General features: G+C 40.8%; 1 protein-coding gene across 4 annotated transcripts in view; it reads right to left on the bottom strand.

The window, feature by feature from the left end:
- The window catches only part of DGKG (diacylglycerol kinase gamma), a 208,968-nt gene that overhangs the window by 139,549 nt on the left and 54,660 nt on the right, over nt 1-14,759 (bottom strand). For all 4 annotated transcript variants that reach the window (XR_010409214.1, XR_010409213.1, XR_010409215.1 and 1 more), the window contains exons 4-6: nt 14,115-14,277; nt 13,477-13,539; nt 4,975-5,145 (exon numbers count right to left, since the gene is read on the bottom strand). Coding sequence is in view for 1 of the 4 variants with exons in the window: in XM_045903201.3 (XP_045759157.1) it covers nt 4,975-5,145; nt 13,477-13,539; nt 14,115-14,277 (397 nt within the window). In the remaining 3 variants the exon portion in view is untranslated. The remainder of the gene's footprint in view (nt 1-4,974; nt 5,146-13,476; nt 13,540-14,114; nt 14,278-14,759) is intronic.

Below are 14,759 nucleotides of genomic sequence, written 5' to 3'. Positions count from 1 at the left end.
ACTTCAAGCTCTATTACAAAGCTGTCATCATCAAGACAGTATGGTACTGGCACAAAAACAGACACATAGATCAATGGAACAGAATAGAGAGCCCAGAAATGGACCCTCAACTCTATGGTCAACTCATCTTCGACAAAGCAGGAAAGAATGTCCAATGGAAAAAAGACAGTCTCTTCAACAAATGGTGTTGGGAAAACTGGACAGCCACATGCAGAAGAATGAAACTGGACCATTTCCTCACACCACACACAAAAATAGACTCAAAATGGCTGAAAGATCTCAATGTGAGACAGGAGTCCATCAAAATCCTAAAGGAGAACACAGGCAGCAACCTCTTTGACCTCAGCCGCAGCAACTTCTTCCTAGAAACATTGCCAAAGGCAAGGGAATCAAGGGCAAAAATGAACTATTGGGACTTCATCAAGATAAAAAGCTTTTGCACAGCAAAAGAAACAGTCAACAAAACCAAAAGATAACCGACAGAATGTGAGAAGATATTTGCAAATGACATATCAGATAAAGGGCTAGTATCCAAAATCTATAAAGAACTTATTAAACTCAACACCCAAAGAACAAATGATCCAATCAAGAAATGGGCAGAAGACACGAACAGACATTTTTCCAAAGAAGACATCCAAATGGCCAACAGACACATGAAAAAGTGCTCAACATCGCTCAGCATCAGGGAAATTCAAATCAAAACCTCAATGAGATACCACCTCACACCAGTCAGAATGGCTAAAATTAACAAGTCAGGAAATGACAGATGTTGGCAGGATGCAGAGAAAGGGGAACCCTCCTACACTGTTGGTGGGAATGCAAGCTAGTGCAGCTACTCTGGAAAAGAGTATGGAGGTTCCTCAAAAAGTTGAAAATAGAGTTACCATACGACCCAGCAATTGCACTACCGGGTATTTACCCCAAAGACACAAATGTAGGGATCCGAAGGGGTAAGTGCACTCCGATATTTATAGCAGCAATGTCCACAATAGCCAAACTGTGGGAAGAGCCAAGATGTCCATCGACAGATGAATGGATAAAGAAGATGTGGTGTATATATACAATGGAATATTATGCAACCATCAAAAGGAATGAAATCTTGCCATTTGCAATGATGTGGATGGAACTGGAGGGTATTATGCTGAGCAAAATAAGTCAATCAGAGAAAGACATGTATCATATGACCTCACTGATATGAGGAATTCTTTTTTTTTTTTAAATAGGTTTTCTGTTTTTTTTTTTTTTTAAAGATTTTATTTATTTATTTGAGAGAGAGAGAATGAGAGAGAGCACATGAGAGGGGGGAGGGTCAGAGGGAGAAGCAGACTCCCCGCCGAGCAGAAAGCCTGATGCGGGACTCAATCCCGGGACTCCAGGATCATGACCTGAGCTGAAGGCAGTTGCCTAACTGACTGAGCCACCCAGGCGCCCTATGAGGAATTCTTAATCTCAGGAAATAAACTGAGGGTTGCTGGAGTGGTGGGGGGTGGGAGGGATGGGGTGGCTGGGTGATAGACATTGGGGAGGGTATGTGCTATGGTGAGTGCTGTGAATTGTGTAAGACTGATGAATCACAGATCTGTACCCCTGAAACAAATAATACGTTATATTAAAAAAAAAAGAAGAAGAAGAAGATAGCAGGAAGGGAAAAATGAAGGGGGGGACATCAGAGGGGGAGACGAACCATGAGAGACTATGGACTCTGAGAAACAAACTGAGGGTTCTAGAGGGGAGGGGGGGAGAGGGATGGGTTAGCCTGGTGATGGGTATTAAAGAGGGCACGTACTGAATGGAGCACTGGGTGTTATACGCAAACAATGAATCATGGAACACTACATCAAAAACTAAAGATGTAATGTATGGTGATTAACATAACATAATAAAAAAAATAAAATAAAATGTCAACATGCTATTCAGAAACATCCTCTATCATGTTCTAGTTGTAGGGAGGTGATGCAGGATAAGGAAGATCTGGGAGAGAAATTTGGGCAAAGGACTAAATTTTCATTTTTGGGACTTGGGAACTTACATCTCATTCATTTTAAAGGTAGAGATCCTGTTTGTGATCTCAGAAGTAAGCAGAGTGGGGAGTAGAACTGAACACATCTTCATTTTCCTCTCGTTCTTGAAACCCTTCATCAGGCCTGCTTTCTCTATGGAGCCTCCCCAGACTGTCCCTTCCCACACATACCCACTCTGGACCTCTCAGCATGTACCCACAGTTCACGACACTCCTGCTAGGTTGCTTGTGTGTTGTCACATCTTTCTATATGTTGTGATATTCCTGCACCTTGTGTTTGTTCAGTGGTGTGATTGTGGTGGGAGTCGAGGTTTTGTCAAAGTAGGGTCAACAGCCTTCCAATTCTCCGTGAGTCTTCAAAATGTCTTGGTCAGAGGCACTCAGCATATGAGGCTGACTTGCCAAACAGATGGCTGAATGACAGAAAGGACAGGCCTTCCCACTACTGCTGTTCCCAGACCCTGGGCCCAGGCGACTCTCAACATGGGAGCTCTCTTGGTCCTGCTATGCAAGGACAGTAGAACTATAAAGAAAGCATTCAGTTTATTAGCAGCATGGGCTTGGGCAAGTCATTTATACTTTCTGTGCTGACACATATAATGAGAATAATCACACTGACCTTCTAGGATTATTGTGAGGTTAAAATGAGATATACATTTAAAGTGATTAGCAGATAAAAGGTGTTCAATAATGAGAGTTATTGTTAATGTATGAATGATAGGATTTCAGGCTATTATTTCCAAAAAGATACATGATTGGTTATTAAAAAAGAAAAGCTTAAGTTGCTTTCAATCACTAAAATCAGGGAAGGATTTGAATTCATCCAGTTTAATTAAAAAAAAAAAAGATTAAAAACTCTAGAGAACAAACATAACCAAGTTTCTACAATAAAAAATTACACGGAAAAAAATAAGCAGAAGATTAAAATAGAAGAAACATAAGAAGCAGTGGCAATGTATGGAGTACATTTGGATTCTGATTCAAATAAACAATTAAAAATATGTAAGATAATTGGGAAAATGTGAACACTGACTGAATATCTGATAGATAAAAGGTGAAATTAAATGAAGTCACTTATGTCAAGGGGTTTTAAAATGGAGCTGGGAGGCCATTAAAGAGGTAGGCCTCATGCACGTCCTCACTGGGTGGAACAGTGAACTCTGAACTGGGCCAGACTGCAAATATTCCAAAGACTCAACCCGAACACCTGCAACTTGCTACATGAAGAGATTTTGCTTAGTGGTAACCTCAGTCACCAATTATATTCAGTCAAGATTAGTTTTCTGCCATCAACACCAATCAAAATTCTCTGTAAACAACATATACAAGCATTCCCTTTTGTCTGTAAATACCCTTGACTTTTGTTCCCTGGGAGGGACACTATTTGGGTTGCTGCCCAAATCTGTGTTCCCCAAATTGCTATTCTGAGGCCCTAAATGAATGCTTTTGTTCTTACTTTAGCTCTGCCTCCTACTGCCTACAGGCGATAGTAGGGAATCATTTTTCAATGTGATAATGGTGCTGGGGTTATATTTAAGAAAAAGTCGTATTTTAGAGGTACATACTGAAATATTTACAGGTGAAATTATAGGATGTCTGGAATTTTTTCAAAATATTCTGGGGCAGAGGGAATGCATGGGACGTATTAATAAAATGTGATTTGATTATAAGCAGGTAATTGCTGAAGGTGGCTGATGGGTATACGGAAGTTCATTGTGCTTTCTACTTTTATCTGTGTTGGAAATTTTCCGTAACAAAAAGTATTTTTTTTAATGCAGTTTCTTTTATTGCCATTACAAGACTCAGTCTGAGAGCCACAAATATGAAAAAATCTGCCACGTCCTCTCTGGTAATTATGAACAAATACAATGCCTGAAACTCAAAATCCAGCTGAATGTTGGAAATAGTTTGACATTTCACTTTTAACATTAGCCAAAAGAAACAGAAATCTGCTATATTTGCCACCAAATTAGCACTTCAGACTTGCAATTGTTAACACCTCAAAACTATGGGGGAGATTTTAAGCTCAGCTAATGAGCGAACTGTTTCATTTTGGTTTTGGCAAGGGTTAACCTTTGCCAGATATTTCCTTGTTAGTGTTTAAGCTTTATTGACTAGCCTTCTTATTAACTGGAATTTTTATTTTGCTATGATGTGTATGTTTTTTCCCTTAATACCTACTAAGTTCCCAAGAGGGGCCAAAACAATATATCTTTTTTAACAAGGTCCTATTATCTCCTCTTTTAAAAAGTCTGCCTCTAGGCTCACGGAGGTGGGGGAGACCATCCCTGCAGTGAGTCTTCTACAAGACTGCAGGCTCTTTCAGCCACTGTGGGCTTTCCTTTCTGCCACCAGCCATTACTCTCTCTCTCTCTGAAGATATGTTTTTGAAACCTATGTTAGTCACATTATGGAACAAAGCTCAACTCCCTCACTTAACTAGTCCCTTTTCTCTAGAGGCCAAAAAACTTGGGGTGGGGGTGGGTGAAGAAATAGAAGTAACCTTTAAAAGATAGAGGTTGATCAAGAAAAAGGAATTCCTCATAAAGAGCTGCTTGGGTACAGAATAAGAGGGGGAAGATAGCTGTTGAATATCCCCCCTTGAAAAATAAGGGAAGGTAGGAACTTTCTGGTTGGAGGCTTTTAGGAAGTCCTGCCAGCAAAAGAAGGGAGTCCTGGCCCCCTGTAGAGACTTCTCCCCTTTCCAAATCCTGATTCTCAATAGCAAGGTCTCAGATGCACTTCCTACTCTCCATATAACTAGTACTGTCTGCCAATGTGGATTGCCAAGAAATGTCCAGACCACTGCTGGTGACAGGACAGAAGCACTTTCTCCAAGCAAGGGTCACCAATACCCACAATCCCAGATCAATCTCCAGCATGCTTAGAATGAAGGACAAGGTACTAGATCTTCTAGGAAAAAATTGAAACCCCTTGACAGGGCGAGCACTTACATTCCAGCTTATCCTGAGGTCTCCCCATCTCCAGCAGGGACAGGTAACACACGACATCCTTCAGGTACACTATGGGGGATTCTGAGCCTGGAGTTGGAGCAACAGCGTTTCCCAGGGGGGCTGCAGCAACCTGTTCTTTAGCTGGCACTTGCTTCTCGGTGATCTTTGATTCTGTGATAGGCAAAAGGAAACCATCCAAAGACACTTAATGTTTGGTAAATATTAAACCCCTTTTGTTGCTCCATCATTTTCTTGATAGAGGCCAGAATTTTATACAAGTGTCCTCAAAAGTGTTGGTTACTTAAATATGATCAAATCAGTGGCCCTAGAAATCTAGTTTGTGGAGTTCATACTCTCTGAATGGACCTCATTCTGATCCTTTCAAGACTCTATAACCTTGTAAGAAATTCACCTATACCCTGTGAATTTTCAGAAAAGATGACAGTGATTTTTAGTAATATCAATAGCCAACAGGTACATGTCATTTAGCCTAACTGTCTGGGAACACACTCAGTTTGTAGAATTTTGGCTAGGATTCCAAAATCCAGACTATTGGTCATTTACCGATATACCTTTTCACAATTTTCTTCTCAAATACATTTAAAGATAAATAAGAAGATGAATATTTAAAAAAGAAAACTGGGATCAACAATCAACAAATTTCCAGAAACTAGGAAGAACTTTGACTAGCTGCAAGCCTAATCAATTGGATTAAGAAAATGCAGAAAGTGGTTTATCATACCACAGAAATAGAGTAAGTTTTCCCTCTGGAGTTTTCCTTCTCTTAGGTAAGAAAATGCTGTCTCTCTTATACTCTTTGTCCTCTCGTTCAGAAACATGAGGTTATTACTAATGAGAAAACTGGGCACCTATACTTTACTGTGTGAATTATACTTTCTTGAGGTACTTTAAGGGCCATCTCTCTTCTCCCAGTCTCTCCAGATCCATGCCCATCAGAAATGATCTCTTAATATCCAGGAAGAGGGTGCAACTCATAGAAAACATGGGGAAAAGTAAGAGGAAGACTGGGAGTGGAAAATCCAGGTAGGTGTTGTACCACTAAGTAATGGAGTGCTGAAGGCATGGGCAGAGAGAGATAGCCCTGACAGTAATGCCTGCTGGGGAAGGCAATGCTACCAGTACACTTTTTGTTCAGAGAGCCAAAGTGCCATGCAAAGGAAAACAGTTCGTGTCACGCCATAGAGCTGTGCCACATGAAAGCCTACCAGTCCTACGAGTTTCGTGGTCTGAAAAGGCACTTAACCATGATCCAGATGGACAGGGGGTGAGACCACTGTCTCACCGACATTCTATGTATGCTACAAGGGGCCCTGTAAAGAGACCAAGATGGAGCTTATGAAACAAAGCTGCAAGACAAGGAAAGAAGCTCCATCCTGAAGTCTCCAAAAATCAGACCTTTGGAAACAATTTCCTACTGGACAAGACCCTAGGAGGTTGCAAGAAGATATAACCTCTAGGCAGAAAGCCTCACAGGTGAGCAAGTTGAGACAAAAATATAATAGGATGAGATTAAAAAAAAAAGATAATGAGATGGGGGAAATTGCAATAAAATTACATATGCAACAGAAGTATTAAAATCATCACTGGAGGAAAAGTTAGGAAAAAACATAATAACATAGAAGACAAATGTGAGAAATCCTTTGTACTGGATAGCCCATTATACCTCAAGTTACTGTTACATCCTCAGATTATCCATCCATTAAAACGCTATTACAATGACTTCTATTTTGACTAAATTGGAATAACAGTACCAGATTTACCCTTCTATTGAAACAACTAAAAACTGGACAAAAAACATGAAACAATGGTTCATAGGACACTGAATGTTGTAGCACCAAATGGTGATCCCAAGAGATAAAAAACCAATGAGATGATCACTGTAATTGTCACATTTTACTGTCCAGAAAGAGTTTCTAGGCTGCAGCACAGGGAAGGGGAACCCAGGAAGATCCTGGAAGTCTCTCTGAGTGGAGGAGGCGGAGTTTGGAGTCTGGGGAGTCCCATGTGGCTAGAGTTCACAGAGCAGTGCACCAAAGAGGAGGAAGCTGCACAGGGAGAACTCCAGAGATCTATAGAGGGTCTCCTGTGAGTAATCAGTGGAGCGTTTCCCTCAATTATTCAGCCAAGTAACAATTAGCACAGATGTGTAAGGAGACTACTTGAGGCTAGGGAAAGAATCAGTATTGGAAGGAACAATCCCTGGAATGCAGGAATAGTGTCTATTCTCACCAACCAAGGTAGAAAACCCCCATATCTCAAGAAGCATCAGGTAGAGTACTTGGAAGAGTTTTGCTTTGGTAGTTGGGTGAAATTAGTAAATACCTCTCTGGTTCTGCCTAACAAAGCTTCAAAAGCTTGACCCAAAAGAGGTTAAGTATTTCCAAGTAACCTAAATGTGCCCCAAAACAAACCTCAAGAATTTTTTTTTTAAAGATTTTATTTATTTATTTGAGACAGAGAGAGCACATGAGAGGGGGAGGGTCAGAGGCAGAAGCAGGCTCCCTGCCGAGCAGGGAGTCCGATGCGGGACTCGATCCAGGGACTCCAGGATCATGACCTGAGCCGAAGGCAGTCGCTTAACCAACTGAGCCACCCAGGTGCCCGAAACCTCAAGAATTTTTATAAGAATACAAAAATATCCAACACCCAATGATGTAAAATTTTCAATGTCTGGCATTTAACAAAGAAATGACAGGTATGCAAGAAGAAAATACGCAAAATAATGAGAAAAAGCAATTGACATGGAGCCAGAAATGACACAGTGATACAATAGATAAAAACTTTACAATAATTATTACAAGTGTATTCCATCTGTCCAAGAAGCTAGAGGAAAGATTGCATATGTTAAGAAGAGACATAAAAGATATGTAAAAAATGCCCCCAACAATTGTCTAGATATGATGTGTGGGAAATGAAAAAAATGCACTGAATAGGATTAGCAGTGGATTACACATTGCAGAAGAAAATATTAGTGAATTTGAAGCATGGCAATAGAAACTATCCAAAAAGACCAAAAAAAAAAAAAAAGTATCATATCAGTGAGCTGTGGGACAACTTGAAATAGACATGTAATTGGAATACCTGAAGAAGAGAGAAAGAAGTAGAAAAAAATTGAAGAAATAATGGCTGAAATTCTTCCAAATTTGTTGATATTTGATAAAAGCTATATAATCTCAGGTCCAAGATGCTCAACGAACCCCAAACACAAGAAACATGAATTAAACTACACCAAGGAACATTATAATCAAGTTGATTAAATCAGTGATAAAGGAAAAAAATCATAAAAGAAGCCAGAGGAAAAGAGACACCTTATAGAGAGACAAACAAAGATGAGAATGACTGTAGTTTTCTCACTGGAAAGAAAGCAAGCTGAAAGCTAATGGAACAACACCTTTAAAATACTAAAAGAAAAAAAAATCTGTCAACCTAGAATTCTTTTTTTTTTAAGATTTTATTTATTTATTTGAGACACAGAGAGAAAGAGAGAGAGCATGAATGGAGGGGAGGGGCAGAGAGAGAGGGAGAAGCAGACTCCCCTCTGAGCAGGGAGCCCAACTTGGGGCTCAATCCCAGGATCCCGGGATCATGACCTGAGCTGAAGGCAGATGCATAACTGACTGAGCCACCCAGATGCCCCTGTCAACCTAGAATTCTTTACTCACAGTGAAATATCCTTAGGAAAAAAAGGCAAAATAAAGAATTTTTCAGATATACAAAACTGTACAGAGCGGCAATACAAGAAATGATATAGAACATCTTTTTAGTAGAATTATACCATATGGAAACCTAGATTTATACACAAGAATAAAGAGTACTAAAACAGGTAACCACATGGGTAAAGATAAAAAGTATTTTTATTAGTTCAATCTCTTTAATAAAAGCTAATTAACTACTGAAGCAAAAATAATAACAACGTGGTTGTACAGTTTATAATTTAACATACATAGAAGTAAAATGTGTAACAATAGCACAAAGGCCTAGGTGGAAGAAATGGAGGTATACTGAGGTAAATTTCTTTTTTCTTTTTTGAAGATTTTATTTATTTATTTGACACAGAGAGAGAGACAGCACAAGCAGGGGGAGCAGCAGACAGAGGGAGAGGGAGAAGCAGGCTCCCCACCGAGCAGAGAGCCCGAAGTGGGGCTTGATCCCAGGATCCTGGGATCATGACCTGAGCCGAAGGCAGACACTTAACCGACTGGGCCACCCAGGCGCCCCTATTGCAGTAAATTTCATATAGTATATGCAAAGTGGAATAATATTACTTGAACATAGACTGTGATAGTTAAAAGTCACTAAAATAATGTAACAAAGAGTTATAGCTAATAATATTAAAAAGGAGATAAATGAAATAATAATTCAACTAATTAAAAGAAGACAGAAAAAGAGCAAAAGGGAAAGAAAGGACAGATGGGGGAAAAAAACCAAATAGCAAGATGGTACTTTTAAACCTAATGATATTAAGTATCACAGTAAATTTAAATGTTCTAAAATTCTAACTAAAAGGCAGAGATTGTCAGCTTAGATAAAAAAAGACCCAACCAACTACATGTTTCCTATAAAAAAGTCATTTTAAATATAAAGACACAAATACATTAAAGGAATGGAGGAAGATATCACTATAACTCTAGTTAACTAGAATGGCTACCTTAATTATAAATATAATTATAATAAAGTAGATTTCAAAGCGAAGAGTATTACCAGGAATAAAGGGAGTCATTTCATAATGGAGAGGTGATATCATCACAAGAACATAATGATCCTAAACTTTCTATTCCTTGATCTTTACCTAAAAGGAATGAAAGCTGTCCACATAAAGACGTGTACTAAGAATATTCATGTTTTATATGTAATAGCCTCAAACTGGAAACAACCCAAAAGTCCATCAAGAGGTGAATGGATAAACAAATTTGGAATATCCGCCTATATATTGGAATACTAATCAGCATTAAAAATATGTTAATTATTGATACACACAACAACATGGATAAATTTTAAAACTATTATGCTGAGTAAAAGAAGCCACACCAAAAAATGTACATACTGTATGATTCTATGTATAAAGATAGAAAATTCAGTCTAATCTATAGTAACAGCAAGCAGATCAGTGATAGTACAGAGATGCAGGTGGTGGTAGGGAGGGTGGGAGAAAGCAATTATAAGGCAACTTTGGAGATGATAGACATCTTCATTATATCAATGTGGTCCTGGTTTATAGGTGTATACATATGGAAAAAATTATTAATTGTATACTTTAAACATGTGCAACTCATTTTATGCCAATTATACCTCACCAAAGCTGTTTTAAAACATTATTACAGCCTTTTCCAAAGATCCTTGGATTACCAGAACTATGACTGGATCTTGAACCACTGTTCTAAGATGTACTGTTCACCCCAGTCATGGAAATGCTGGGGTACAGAAGGACTGAGGGGCACATAGTCCTACTAGTGCTTTTCTTCCTCAAGCTGCCTTATGTAAAACACTCCCAACCTATGGCCATCTAAGTACATCCCTCAGGGACCATGAGTAATAAAAGACTAACACCGTCTTCCAGATTACAGAAGTTCTGTCTAGGTGCCATGTCATAAACCTTTTTGCTTGAGGGTTCTTAGGCAGGCCTGACTAGTTCCACCTTCTCTCTTAGTCTCTATATTACTTGTTGCCTCTAGTTGGGCAGTGTTGCATAGTGGAAAGAAAATCAAGCTAGAGGCAGAGGACTGGGTTTCTAGCTCTGGGTTTGTGCTAAATGGTGTGTGATCTTGCACGAGTGGGCTTACTATATTCAACCTCAGATTTTTCATCTGTGGAAAGAGGACTTGCATTAAAATTGATCTTTACTATAAAAGTCTTGAATGACATGAAAAATGTTTGTGAGTATAATATTAAGTGAAAAACAAAGCTGGTTCCCAAATATGTAGAGTCTGATTCCAATTCTGTAAAAAAATGTATAGAAAAAACCTACAAGGATACGTGTATGCATGCATGTGTGTAACTTCATTGGTAAATTATGGGTGATTTTGTTGTTTCCTTCTTTTTTTTTTGTACTCTTCAAATTTTTGGCAGTGTAACTGTGTTACTTTTATAATTGGGAAAAACTAAGAAACAACTGAAGGACTGTCCTTGAGAGTTCAATATTCCAAGTTGCTGAAATATCTCAAGAGCCTGAAGACTGAAATAAAAACCAGGAGAATAAAGTTCACATCGTTTAACCCATTTAGACCTGGGCATTGAGGGAAGGGTGCATTCAGGCTTTCCTAGCTGACATCCTGACAGTGACAGATTGCTCAAAGCTCTGAGTCTATGTCTGGTCTTAGTGAAAGCCTCTCTCTGTTGTGCCTATGGACCCAACCGTTCACCTACCGGGTTCTGGAAATGAATAACTTGAACTGGGTTGTTCTAGATCCTAGCTTGGAGATTGCTCTCATAGGCCTAAATAAGCCATAGCAAATGAGAATCTAGTTTCCTCTGGCTTCTGCTTGGGCGACAGGAAAAGGTTGGGATTTTTAACAGATGGCCTGATCTAAGGTGATACCAGAACTTGGCTCTTCCTTATTGGCAGAGGCCCCTCTCTGTGGTATCCGTCTGTCCCTACATTCCTGTTTCTGGTGAACTGGGGCATCTAATTAAGACATCCATGGAAGACGGCCTAACAGGAAAAGGATTTTCTACTTTAAATTTCAAGTCACAAAAGATGAAAAAATGCTATATACCTCCCTGGGCCAGCAGTCAGATCATTACCCTTTTATTATCTGACCACAGGAAACTGATATCCTCCAGACACAAGGAATATGGTACATCACAAATCACTTCTCCAGGAGGAAGTCTCTAGAAGTTGCTCTCAGACCCAGAATGATACAAATGTTGCAAATAAACCTGGTGGTCAAATACACCAGCCAAGTTCCATTATCAACATCGATTACCTTTTCTCAAATATCATGTAATGACAGCATCCCCAATAAGTCCTTCCTTGGTTACTCAGAAATTTCAGCCACTAAAACAAGTCCTACCCAGACAATTTGAAACCTCAGGGAATGAAGTACAATTTCTCTCAAGTTCCTCTTGAAGTTCCAGATACTTGGACTAAGAAAGTCTCTGGGTAAAGAATCTGGGTCCAAATGCTTGTCATGGTTGATTTTCTTACTCAGAGTTTAGAATCTCAAGGTTTCCAATTTCACCCTTCTCTTCCTATTATGAGAATGCTTTAGGTCATAACATGCCTCTGCTATTCCACATATGATTTAAGACTGATTTATAACTTAAATCCATTTACCCAAGCGGCCATGGACATAGGATGGGTGGGTGGATGCTGGGAAGGGCAGGTGGGTGAGCCATACTTTGTAGAGTCTTGCCTTGATGCTGCCCCTGAAGGCCTCAGGAAGGCACCGATGCTCGTAATGCTTGCTTCGTGGAGCTCTATGAGAAGCCTGAAATTTGCTGAGCTTTTGGTCCAGAGGCAACTTTCCTTTCCCAACTGTGCTCTGCTTTTCATCCACAGTAAATTTTTTCTCTCACCAGTCCTTCAGTTATACCCTGAAAACTCTATAATCCTTCCAGTTGCCCTTTTTGCCATGACTAGAAAAAAGATTAGAACTACATCTAGTATCCACTTGAAAATATTCTCTCATCCTTCCAGGTCCCTGGCAAATAGATGAAAATAATGTTAACTGCTTCACCTTGCTCCTCCTCCTGACTTATTAAAACCAGGGCATGTAAATACCTCCAATTCTCCCAGCTGTGCCTTTGTGCTAGTGTTCTACATTTCACTTCTACGTATGTTAGAAACTGCATAACACAATGTCATTTTTTTGCTTTGATAGTTAATTGCCTTTCAAAGAGATTTAACTAATAAGAAAAATATTCTTTGTATTTCCCCATGTGGTTATCAGTTTCAGCACTCTTCATTCTTGTATGTAAACCCAGGTTTCCATATGGTACAGTTCTACTAAGAAGATTCCCTTTACCATTTCTTGTAGTGCAGCTCTATACAGTTTTGTCCATCTGAGCTCACTCTTACCTTCTTGCCCTACCCACCTTCAACCATCCACAGGCAGAGTCATCTGTATCTCAGCCCTAGAGCCACTTCTTTACGTACATGCTCTGCCTGTCTCTGCCTCTGCGTCTCTCTCCCTCTCTCTCTCTCTCACACACACACAGGCACACACACACTCACTCAAACTCCCATCATATACTTTCTCCCGAGAAGTTCCCCTTCTCCCCTTTCTGGCCAGGCAGCCCCAACAGAAGTAAATAAGTAATGAGCCGCCCTGTTTCAGGGCAAGTGAAGCAAAAACCTGATCAAGCCTCAGAATCCCAGCACATTTGAGTGGTAAAGGCCCCAAAGACAGAGGCCGACAAGATCTGCTTAAAGGATTTACAATGACACGGAGACAAACTGCTGGTTAGATTTACCCCTCCTCCCAAGGATGGGGTATTCTCCACTGCACCCCACCCCGCAAATCTAGTATTATAAAGACTTACCTGTATCAGGGGCACAGGCCTCATCTGCTTTGGCAGCATTATCCACATTCTGTATGTTGGTATCTGGGGAGTAAGAAGGTTTGAGGACCAGCTCATGTTCTCTAGCTTCTTAGAGAGACAGGTAGGGAACCTTCCTATGGGGTCTGGATCACTTGAGTTGTGTGTCTCCGAGTGTCAGCTGGGTTTATGCTGACTTATTGGGGTTGGCTATGTCTCCCTCATTACAGCCCAAGCTTCAAGAAGACAGTGACCACACCTTACCCTTCCTCTGCCACTCCTGGGCTCATTCCAGCCTGGGTACATGACCTGAAGGTGCTCCCTCCAAAGGCTTCTTGCAGTCTTTGCAGAAGGTTCTCTTCCCCTGCCATGCATTTGTTTGGGCTTCCTCTCCTCCCCATTGTCCCCTCTGATCCTGAGGGCAGGAATTTTGCCCCTCTTTGTTCCTCTGAGAGAGCCATCAGACACGGCTTCCTGTGAGGACCTATGGGGAAAGGAGTCCTGGTGCCCTGATCCCCATTCACACCCCATAAGGAAGTTACTATGCACAGGGCACCCGCTAGAAATGCAGCTGTGCCTGTGGCAAATGCATCAGAGCTACAAAATCTCCTTTCTATCTTGGGTAACACTGGTCTACATACCTGGGCCACCGGCCTCATTGCTGGCCCTGTCCATTGGGTGGTCAGGGGTCTCCCGCCTGGGCTTCTGGCTGAAGGCCAGGAAGAGGTGTGTGCTCAGTGGCTGAGGAAGGTCCACCTCCAGGTACGCCCTCATGAACAGCTTGAAGACATCGTAGCTAATTGGCTGAGAAGAAACAAAGAGGACAGAGAAACTGGGGAGGGGGCAGGCAGGCAAGAGAAATGAAAGGGAAGTAGAAGGAAGTGTGGGACTTGGTGGGTGCAGGAATGAAAAGGCCAGGAAGTGATGGAGAATAACAAGCACAGGGAGCAGGGGACAGGATGCAAGAAAGAGATGACACTGGTGGTTGCATGTTGGGGCTTGCAAGAGGCTGCTGTAATAAGATGTGTCTAAAACTAGGTAGAAAGGGGGTGATGGGGAACGGGCATTGGGAGTGGAGGCCACAGAGAAGGGCTCTGCCTGAGTCGAGGCCCACAAGCCAGACTGCTCTCTAATGAGCAGGACTTGGTCTGTGCCCTGGAATCTTAGTGAAGATGAAGAAGGACATAGTGGAAAATACGATGGAAAGATGGTTCTTCTGTGGTGTCTCCTGAGTGTTCAGGTCTCAGAAAATAGGAAAAGACAGGTTCCATCCTTCATTACTTTCA

This window comes from Mirounga angustirostris, unplaced genomic scaffold, assembly GCF_029215605.1.
Source record: "Mirounga angustirostris isolate CCGP_5_RB_7025 unplaced genomic scaffold, mMirAng1.0.hap1 SCAF_1, whole genome shotgun sequence".
In the NCBI taxonomy this organism is placed as follows: domain Eukaryota; kingdom Metazoa; phylum Chordata; class Mammalia; order Carnivora; family Phocidae; genus Mirounga; species Mirounga angustirostris.
The sequence above is the reverse complement of the archived record's forward strand: the minus strand, read 5'-3'. Positions and strand labels throughout refer to the sequence as shown.